The 10,850-nt window shown below is 49.5% G+C and overlaps 1 protein-coding gene across 1 annotated transcript; it reads right to left on the bottom strand.

The window, feature by feature from the left end:
- Positions 1–7,665: 7,665 nt before the first annotated feature.
- LOC109780986 (uncharacterized protein C24B11.05) lies at positions 7,666–9,895 on the bottom strand. The gene is made up of 7 exons (XM_020339564.4): positions 9,592–9,895; positions 9,284–9,366; positions 9,081–9,146; positions 8,849–8,984; positions 8,648–8,735; positions 8,290–8,562; positions 7,666–8,185 (listed from the first exon to the last, which is right to left on the bottom strand). Exons 2-7 carry the CDS (start codon positions 9,342–9,344, stop codon positions 7,964–7,966), a joined length of 846 nt encoding a protein of 281 aa, XP_020195153.1. The 5' UTR covers positions 9,345–9,366; positions 9,592–9,895; the 3' UTR covers positions 7,666–7,963.
- Between the last annotated feature and the right edge of the window lie 955 nt (positions 9,896–10,850).

Below are 10,850 nucleotides of genomic sequence, written 5' to 3' on the forward strand. Positions count from 1 at the left end.
TTTCTTTTACATGCCTTTCACTCCCATAATATATGTTTTCATTGCATAAGTAAGAAAAGCTCTTCCGCAGTGTCCCCGACAAGCAAGTGTTTTCGAGAAGAAATAGAATAGATGTTACTTTATTATGTTGTCTAGACCGGCAAGAATTTTTTATCAATTACCTTTGCTTCCCTTCACTTGCATAATAACTAAGCCACCACTATAGTTATACTAAGTTTACACGCGAAGAAGCGGTGGGCTATCTAGGCGTACCGATCGCAAGTGAACCAATACCTTCTTGTTATTTTGGTTTAAATAATTGAGTTCCTTACGGTTGAGTTTTTGTTTGTTGCTCGGGGACAATCAAGGTTTCTTGGGTGGTTGGTGAGTAATATTTTTGCGCTCATCACAATCTTGTTTAAACCAAATAATCCTGAAATCTTTGAGAAAATCACTCCGATATTGCCAAAAATGACTAATGAATGCAAGAGATTACGAATCCTTTATTTAATGTTTTTCTGTAGGAAAAGGGCCTAAACCTAGAAGGATATCATCATATACAAGGAATTGTGACGTTTGGTGGATGAGGCAAGTCCACAGAAGGCGCACCAGGCTCAATAGAACGCTAGACAACGCATGGTACGAGCGCCCCGCTAGTAACACTTGCCGCCAGCTCTAGATGGTCCACCTAACCACTTCTATAAAGGGGTTGACACCAGAATATCAACAGGTAGAGCACCATTCGTGAAACGGAGAACCAGAACCAATCTTCCAACCCTAGCCGTCGTCATTTCCCATCTCATCTCCATAGCCACCACCACCATCATCACCGTAGCAATTCTCTCCAAGTTAGTCATACTTGTAATCTTCTATCGTATCCGACATTTATTGTAATACATATTATCAATCAACCATTCATCTTTATGTCATCGTCATGTGTGAGTAATTCGGTAAGGCAATGATTTGAGACAAGGCCTTGCATCCTAATGTATTTGTGCAAGGGATCGTTGAATGGCTTTGAATAATAAGCATCATGTATGTGTCTAATTGCAACGTACTTGTCTCTTGTCTTCTTCTCGTCCTAAGGCCCTCAGGTACATAGGATCCTGTAGATTGATCAAGGAGAAGGTAAAAAGCGAGGAGTATATGGAATGCTATCCCAAATAGCAGTGAGGGAAGGGGTTAGTACAGTAGCGGAAAGTTATTCCTTGGGGACGAATGAGGTGTAGTCAATAAACGTCCATTGTGTTTGTCTGAATATTTATTCGTAATAATCGAGGTAACCCCGCGAGACGTTAAGGGCTATCGGTTGGACAACTAAATCTTGATGCAGATTACGCACTGGTCAAGAAGTACTTTGTAAACATCCCCGACATCATTGTGTCACAAGCATATCATAGCAGTTGTCTTCCTGAGCTATGTTATTATCAATATAAGATCCCACGGACAAGTATAAGGTTGTGAGAGTAAAACCTCATAGCCATGTATGTTTTAATTCTAGTGTTTACACCCAAAAGGTTGTTAAAGGTCCGGTTGGAAACTAGAATTTCTTTTCGTTAGCAATAACTTGTCAGAGCCTTTGTTATAGTGCACATCCTCTTATGGGTTCGGTAACTCAGGAGTCCTACTTAGGGAAAAGGCACGGCTACCTTCTGCCATCCAAACCGGATCTCAAAGGGCGTCAAGCTCGAGCACGACATGGATCGGGTCCTCGGGCTCAGACTCTGGCTGGCCGCAACGGGGATGGTGGCGTTCACCAAGGCGAGAGGGCGGTTGGGCTATTGAGGACATCTTCCTCCTGCTCCTCCTTCACCCGGAAGAGGGGCCTAGCTCCCCCGTGGTTGCCATCAGTGCCACAGATGCACTTGGTCCGCCGCTCCCGCCAGATTCATCGTTTTCGCGGGAAGATAAACCAGCGACTACCACAGGGAGAGTTTGCCCCGCAGTTGTGCAGCGTCTGTGATGAGACGTTCCGCTCCACCGCCGCATTCAGCAAGTCGGCAAACTTCCGGCATGGTGACATTATCGCGCGAAAGAGGAGGAGATGAGGGGAAAGGAGACGGTGAGAAGGAGATGGGAAGGGGGGCTAGTGCTTGGGTGATGCGGACGCTTCGTCGTCGGGCTTTCATAGCCGGGGATGAAGCGGTGTGGCCATCCAAACCACCGCCTTGGGAATCAGGGGGAGTGGTGGCCGCCATTAATGGCTCAGCGGTTACCGGTGCCCACTCGCTGATGATTAATGGGGGTGTGAATATGCATGTACGGGCAGCGCCGCGCTTCAAAGCCATCCGTGGCGCAAGGTTTGTGGCGCGGGGAGGAAGATGCTAAAACTTTTCTCCCACGTAGGTGGTTTGTTTATGGAGCGAGCTGCTTCATAAATTATGTTGATCCGGACCGACGACTCTGCTATGCTAGTTGCTCTAACTCAAAGGTTAATACACTGATCTTTTTTATCTAGCTTTCCTTTGCCTCGGCCATAAGAGTTGACATATATCCAACCAGAAAAATCATTGGAGCCGGTGATGATTACATGGACAAGACGGAGTAGGAGGGGCCTCCGGACGAAAATCGCTCACAAATTGTACAAAAGCCTCTTGACTAGACGTGAGAAATTATGCAAGGACTAGATCGCTCGTGGACCGGCGAAAGCCCCCCTGCCTTGCCCCCATGGGACAGCACGTCGGCCACACACACCAGCTCTCATCATCACCTGCACACGTACCACTAGTGTACTACAGCTCTCGTCTCCATCAGAAATAATAATACCCGAATTCCTCTAGTAAATAGTAATGATTATTAGGGAGTAAACGCACGCCACAAGTGTTGCAGTTCCCGGGGGATAAGTGCTGAGCTGGATTAGATAGCTTGATCGTTCCAGCAATGGTTTCTTGGGTAGCTCTGTCACCTGTTGTCTCATAGCTGCCTGCCTTATAGTACTATAACTCTCTGTGTTGCCATCACCATTTTCAAATCATTTCATGTCATGAAAATCCCATGGGAACCGCTACTTATGTTGGCATCCTCTTCTTGATGAATCGTTTTGAGCCGAATTCGTCAGAACATTCGAGGAAACAAAATATACATGGCGCAGCGCGTTCTGGCTGTTAATTTATTCAATCAACTCGTCAGAGCAGTCGCTGGAAAAGTTCCATCCAGAGTGACAAATGATCTGAAACGGACACTGATATATATGTGGTAACGAATAATGGCTAGCTAGTGATAATCCAATACAAATTTGTGTGGACGGTCGTCGATCCTAGATGGCTGATCCATGGGTACGTGGAACGACGCTGGGACTTAACTACTGCAAGGATAAATTTGGACGGCCACCTCCTCACGAATATATCTGATGTGATATATACCCGTAAACAAGCAACAACGGTGATCTGCATATATTAGTGCATATGATATGTTAAAAGTCGACTAGGTTCGGCCTCTCTACGACATTAGCTTCTATATTAAAACACTAGTTTAGAACAGCTGATGTTTCAGTGCCATATGTGCACCCTTCCTGTTCCTGGGGCATATGCCCGCCGAGCTAGGGCACTTGGATTCCAAGGAAGAAAGGAACAAAGATGGCACACCATCACCATGTATATATCAAGTCAAGAAAAAACAAAGGCGACAAGCAAGCGACCAACCAACCAAACTGAACATGGAGTTACTGCTGCAACATGGAGCTCATGCCTGGCTGCTATTGCCGCAACAGCGACGCTCCCGTCGCTGATTCGATGGCTGGAAACTAACTAGTAGAGAACACGGAAAGCGAACCGAAAAGAAACAAAAGCGGGCCGAAAGGCAAGGGGCGAGGCTAGACCGGCCGGTGATTTTTGTTCCTTTGGTCACCGTGACCAGTGAGCGATTTCACCACCGTCATGCCGGCCACTTGGAGCACCGCACAGTTGAGATCCTTTTGTACTACTCGCGTGCAGTGCAGCCACCGCCATCACATCTTCTTCCTCCTGGTGTGCTCCCTGATTCCATTTCAACCCCGCCGGCAAAGTGACAAAATCCTGACTCCGGATGTGCCTCGATCCTTCTTCCGTTTGTGCCTTACGCACATCGGGATCAGTCTAGAATAGATACCGTGTGCGGGCAGTGGTTAATTGATTCGTTCTAACCTGATAAGCTTTGTTCAAATAGCTCACAAGTTGGGATGAAGTGATGAGCACCTGTATATATGTGGCTACTTTTTTCTACTCCCTCAGTCCCATAATATAAGAACGTTTTTGACACTAATGTAGTTTTAAAAACATTTTTATTTTATGGGACGGAGGGAGTAGCTTTTTACGTTACCCCTAAACTAGATATGTACTGGTGCGTATTGGACAGTTGAGGTGTCACTCACCGAGCCAAGCTCTCACGTATCAACAGCTTAGCTTGTGCCACTGGAACTCGATACAGATTTGTTGTATATATGGCGGTGACGACTAATGAGATTGTATAATAAAGCTTGAGACGTCGAATCATAAACGATCACAAGGGGGAAAATGGATTTCGGATAACAAAGGGATCGATCTCGATAAAGGGAAAGCCGAGTGCCTGACAGCTAAACATGAAACAACAAAGTGGAGATATGAGAAGAGCAAAGCCATGAATCAGTGTCTTTTTTTTTAATGGAGGAGGACCCCCGGCCTCTGCATCTGGACGATGCATGCAGCCACTTTATTAATTATTCATATAAGACCTTACAAAGTCATACAACAGTAAGTCGAAGCCACCGTCTAGGCAATAAAAGTGTCGCTACTCCTATTCAAATGATGAAGGGATGCTGATAGTCTGGGCCTAATACCAAACAGACCTCGCAGCCATACCTAACATCTAAGACCTGAAGTCCCAACCAGGACGCCTGCCGGGTATGGGCACCCACAAGTCCGGCGAGCTCCTCAACCAGGACGCCTGCCGGGTATGAGGCCGCCGCAGCCACCTGCCACCAATCCATCTTCAGAGCTGTACTGCTGCATGAACCTTGCCCGGTCTAGCTGCCGTCGACGCCACCACGACGCCAGACAGCGTTGACCTCCTGCGCGAGTCCATCATCGCACATCAGACGCCTAATCTCCAGAGCGCCGTGCCATCGAGATCCGACGCCATCAATGTGTGTGATGAAGCACCGCTCCTCCTCTTGTCACCTCCAGCCATCACTTGCTTCAAAACGATGCCCCATGAGGGAAAGCGCTACTAAGAACGCCATCATCGTCCGATCCGGGAGACCCAGATCTAGGGTTTCCCCCGGAGCAGCCCGAGCCTGATGAAGCAAACTGCAACGACGATGCCTCGACAAGGGAACGACATCTAAGACGCCGCCATCGTCCGCCATGACCGTAGTCGACGCGATTTTCATCGGCAGTTGCTCCACCAGACGTGCGCCGCCAGCGTCGCTGATCCCTTCAACCGGGGTAAGCTCCAAAACGATGCCCTGAAGAGGGGTTACGACGCAAAAGCACCGCCATCGCTCGATCCCAAAGAGATCTAGGGTTTTCCCCGGAGTTGCCCGTGCTGTCAAGGACCAGACAAGGGAAAATCTCTGCGGATCCGCCCAGCTGCCAACGAGCCGCACCCACCACCGCGCCGACGACAATCCAGTGACCAAGGCCCACTGGGCCCAGATCCGGCTGTGCCGCCGCGAACCCATCTGGTCACGCCGCCGCCGTCCCTGGCGACCGCGACGCACCAGACCATGAAGCCGCCTGCCGCGGGGGAAGAGAACCGCCGAAGGTTGCCACCACCTGCCGTGGCGTCCGGCCCGGCGCCACACTCCGGCCCGGGGGCGCCAGCCCCACGAGCGGGAGGACCACGAGTCCCCGCCGCCGCCGGCGTGCCCTTGGGCGGCGGCGAGGGAGGAGGAGGAGGAGATGTGGAGACCGGCGGCGATGGGATCTGGGAGCCACCCGGCCGCCACGCGGGGGGCGACGCGGGGGGCACGCGATGGCTGTTTCCTTTCCTTCTTGCTGTTGACTGTAACCTCCAAAAAAAAAAGCGTCCATCTTACACGAAAGCGTTTCTTGCCATTCTGGTCGCGAGTGTGAGTCGTCCAATCCATGTCAACTGTGTGTGCGTATGTATATCACTACCCCAAAACGTTTCTTTTCCGTTGGCTCAATGCCTGATGAACGTGAACAGTTCAACGGTGGTATAACTTTTCATGCCAGAAAAGAAATGTTTCTCGCAGCTGTCATCACGGGACTCCCTGGTCGCCACGGTTCAATTCAGGGCCGCGGGTGGTTCCTGTTCCTGTCCCTTCAAGCTCGTTTTTTTTTTTTTTTTTGGAAACGGAGGCAATCGTTTTAATTTGAGCAACGATCGAGCAACAAACTGAAATAAATCGAGCGGTCCATGAAGCGACTTGTGAACCCTCATGACTAATTTTCTTTTAGGAAACCCTCATGATGACTAAATAATACAGCTATTGCGCTAAGTCAATGAGGGTGACCTCATGAGCTGCTTTCCATACTAGTATTTCATGTGATTCACGCTGATGCTAGAAAACTGCTAAGAAACTCGGCTCGTTGTTGACATGATATGTTAATCCCTACTCCTTCCTGCTAATCGGAAGGCTAACGGAGGGAGGTAATGAAATGAACATAGGCGGCCCCATCCCATTTGTCATTTCTCCTGATGTCACTGGGCAGCCTCGCGTTGTTCTCAAGCTTGTTCACTAGCGCCAGGTCGCCGTTAACCATTGGCCGATAAGCCTGGCGAGGAGTATAAAATCGGAGGAGTGGCTCCGGTAAGTATCACCGGAAAGCGGCCTTGATGTTGTGACATTTCTGTGGCTTTGTCTTGCTGCGCAACTTGCACACTGAATATTTGCCTCTTTTAAGCTCCCGGTCCTAAACTTAACAACTAGATGACACTGGAGGTCTCGTCAATCATGTCATTTCCCCACTATAACTAGTACGGGCGCTAGCTCTTGTCTGATTCCCTAACATCACAAGGAAGAAGGGAAAGTAGGATCTATCTAGGCCCCTTGGGCTCTTCTCCGCACGCTAAAACTTTCTTGATCACAGCATCAACAAACCATTTTTAATTAATCAACTGATTAACTAATTGTTCCGCTGGAGCCATCATGTAATTTCAGTCGTACTCACCCTTCTCCCTCCTCATCTTCTGGCTTGCAAGCTTGGTCCACATACATAAGACGATGTTGACTTACCAGAAACCAGGTAATTACAGCGTAACCCATACTTAAACCCCCCGTATTTTCCTCCGGTTGTGTCACGTCCGGTTTGTAGTCTAGCATCCAAAGTCTGCGAGTGACCCTAACAGCCGATGACCTGGAGGCTTTCACATGCTTCACGCACGGTCCCTTCCCTTTTTTTTCTTTTTCTTTATGCGTGTTCACGGATGCTTTCCAAGTCCAAGTAGCAAAAGCTTGCAAGCCAAAGGCACAAATAAGTAGTGGTGGCTTTTGGCGTATCACGACGTATGCTACGGCTACTGCCAACCACGCGGAATATCCCCAATCTCCCAAGGATTTGGCATCAAGATCAAGATACAGGAGAAATGAGAGCAAAGTGAGAGACACCAGTGTGCGTTCAGACTTTCGGTTATTCAGAGGAGGAGAAATGAGAGCAAAATGAGAGACACCAGTGTACTATATTTCAGTTATTCAGAAGAGGAGACATGTTCATCGTCTGGCCAAGTCCTTGATTTATTGCTCCGGCTAAATACGAATAAGTCGCGTACAAGTAACCCCGTTTTTCTCTTTATTATTCCTCCTTACTAGTAGTAGTAATTTACAAGCAAAGATCTGATCGACACATACATATACATATATTAGGACCGGCCCGGCATGGTGCGCATGCTGCATTAATTCCTGACTTTCTGAACTCCCCCTCCTCTCCTCGTGATGGATACTGTACTGGTTTCCCGGCCAATGCTGAAGAGCATTCCACGTGAAGATCATCTGTCCGGCAGGCTGGGGTCGAATCGGGTTGCGCTTGGGGTATCAGACTGAAGGTGCACCGAGAGCCAGCGGCGTCTACGCGGTCACCGAGGTCTCGATCGCCACGCGGTCCGAGTAGAGCACGTCCTCCGTCTTCTCGGCCTCCTCCCACAGCTCCGGCAGCGCCTCCCGGATGTTGTGGATGCTCTCCAGCGCGTGATCCGCGCCCTTCACCCGCTGTGACGTGCCAACCAGCACTGTGTGGAGGCCGATTCGCTTGCCAGCCTGAATGTTGCGCACGCTGTCGTCGAAGAAAATCTGCGTAAGCAAGCGAGTTTTCGTTAGCTGACGGTCAAACACAAAACTGAAATGCTGCAAGTAAATATTCGAATGTTCTGGTAACTGAAACTGTGACGACTTACCGCCTTGTAAGGGTTGACGTTGGCGATCCTGAGGGCCGCCTCCATGGCGCCGACGTTGGGCTTGCATAGGACGGGGGTCCTGGGCAGGTCGTCGGCGCTGCCTAACCCGGCGAAGTGGCCGGCGATGTCGAAGATCTCCGGCGCCTGGTCGCACGGCGTCAGCAGGCACGGCGGGTTCAGGGTCTCGAAGCAGATGATCCCCTCGAAGCAGTCCTCCAGGCCCAGCCTCTTGAGGGCTCTCACGGCATGGATCATGTCACCGTTGGTGAAAATCTGAAACAAACACATGCGTCAGGAGCCCATTAATTAGCCATTTGCTCCGAGTATGAAGTTTCATCGGCATGGGAAGGGGACGTACGAGCTTGCGCATGCGCATGTTCTTGAGAATCTGCTTGAGAACGGGGTCGGGCTTGATGTTGTCGTAGGGCAGTCTTCCATGGACAAAGCTGTGAGAGGCAAGCAGGAAATACAGGAAGATGTTAGAGGAGAGTACCACAAAGAATCGACACACACACACACGTAGGAGAAGATGGTTCGGTCTGCTCATGCGTGTACGTACCTGTGGTACTCATCGTAGTCGAAGTTGTAGCCAATTGCCCTGAGGCCCGCCATCGTGGTGCCATAGTTCTTGTACAGCAGGTTGCCAAGGTTTTCGATCTTGCTCTCCTCAATACCCAGCTTCTCAACCATGTAAGCTGTAGAGAATGGCGAAACATGCATTCAGTTTAACAAATTCAGAGACTGAGAAACGAGAGGGGATGAGAAGCAGCAAGAGGGCTAAGAGGCCTCACCTTCAATGTTAGTCTTGACGTGTGATGAGATCCCCGAGCTCAGCGGGTACAGAGTGTCGTCCAGGTCTGCAGCAGAGAAACATGATCAGAACTTGTGCATTCATTCAGTAAAAAAACAGAGTTGTAAAAGGAGGAAACACAGAGATATAAATAAATAACAGAATAAATGGCGAGTGGCATTCTGCAGAGAACAGGTTGCCTACCAAAGAGGAGGCAATCAAATTTGGGGTCCTGGACCTTGAGGCAGCGCTCGTCGAACTCCATGATCCGGGCTGTGGTGAAAGAACTGCAGAAAGGATCAAGAATCAGCAGGCCGTTCGACTACTTCTCCGGGTAAATTCAACCATATTCCTAGTTCCGTCAATTTTATCATATATACACTCCAGATTTTAATCTATTAAACCTCCCGGATCATTTCCCCCCATTGTTACTGACACGCACGCGGTTCATCATCAGAGCTCTAAACGGAGCCACATTTGCCATGAATCCGCGGCCAAGAACAGGACCATACCTACTAACGACCCGGGCGCTCGCGAGCTGCAGCAATGCAACAGCTCTCACGAATGCAGAGCCGAGGAGAGCAGAAGGCAGAGGTGTCGAGCCTTCCTTCAAGAGCGCGCTCAAGAGGCGAGGCGTATGGGGACAGAGAGATGGAGAGCGGGAGTGGGGGGAGGAGAAGAGGAAGGGAGGGGGCGGGCTTAAATAGGGGTCTCCGGTCGGGATTAGCAGCCCATCAGCACTAGTTAATTGGGCGAGCGCGGTTGTTAATAGCCTCCAAGGGCAGTGCACCCCAGCTGTCGCCCCATGATTGGTCGGCCCCTATCAAACCGTGGGGGCGGACGTTTTTCATTTTCATCATTTCGTGGCCCCTGAATTACCCCCCCCCCCCCCCCCCCCCCCTCCGTCCGTTGTCGCTCGTGAAGAACCCGTCTCTGCCCGGAGAGGACAGGACAGGGTGTTCGTTTCTTATTTCTTGCGGGAGGGGAGAGGTGAGGGGAAATGGCTGTCATGTTACTATATTTTTCTTTCAAGAGAAGAAGAGAATGCTTCGCACGATAACCATGCGTATACACATGATCCATTGTATATTAAATTAATGATGAGGAAAGAGTGGTTCAACGGGTTAATGGAGGAGACCGTGACATTGCTCGTGACGTGTGGCCTGAGGCAAATAACGTGAACGCCAGACCTGTTCCATGGAAAACGGGCACCGTGACAGCTGTGACCGAATGATCCAAAGAAAGAACGGAACAGATAGCGGTCCGGACAAAACTACCGCTCCAAAACGATGAAATGCTAGTCACAAATTTCCTGAAAACAAGGCAAAAAATGGTGAAAAATGGAGTAACTAGACCGATGGCAGGAGGTACCAGACTCGTGCATGGTTTGGTTGGTGGTAAATACTACGTAGCACTGTTGGAATATCCAACGGGATAATACCGAGATTGGCAAGATTATATATGGGTGGCAAAAATCTGGAAATGGTTGGATCAGAGGGGGTGGAAAAGGGGGGGTTCATGTGGCTGTGTACCGCAGCAAACTTGGGCCTCTTGCCTTCTTCCCCCATTTGAGCAACGGATTTGATTTGTTCTCCCCAACTTCTCTTCTGCTTGAGAGGGCTCGCCTTCTCTTGCTTCATTCGACACGACTTCCGGTTCAAAACACTTGTCGAATTTCCTCATGAGAAATTGTCAAACACGATATCTAGCTCGCCCACTTTTTCCGTATGATTCACTGTTCCGGTAAAAATGAATGAAGAAAAACGTTTCT

This window comes from Aegilops tauschii, chromosome 4 (assembly GCF_002575655.3).
Source record: "Aegilops tauschii subsp. strangulata cultivar AL8/78 chromosome 4, Aet v6.0, whole genome shotgun sequence".
Lineage (NCBI taxonomy): Eukaryota > Viridiplantae > Streptophyta > Magnoliopsida > Poales > Poaceae > Aegilops > Aegilops tauschii.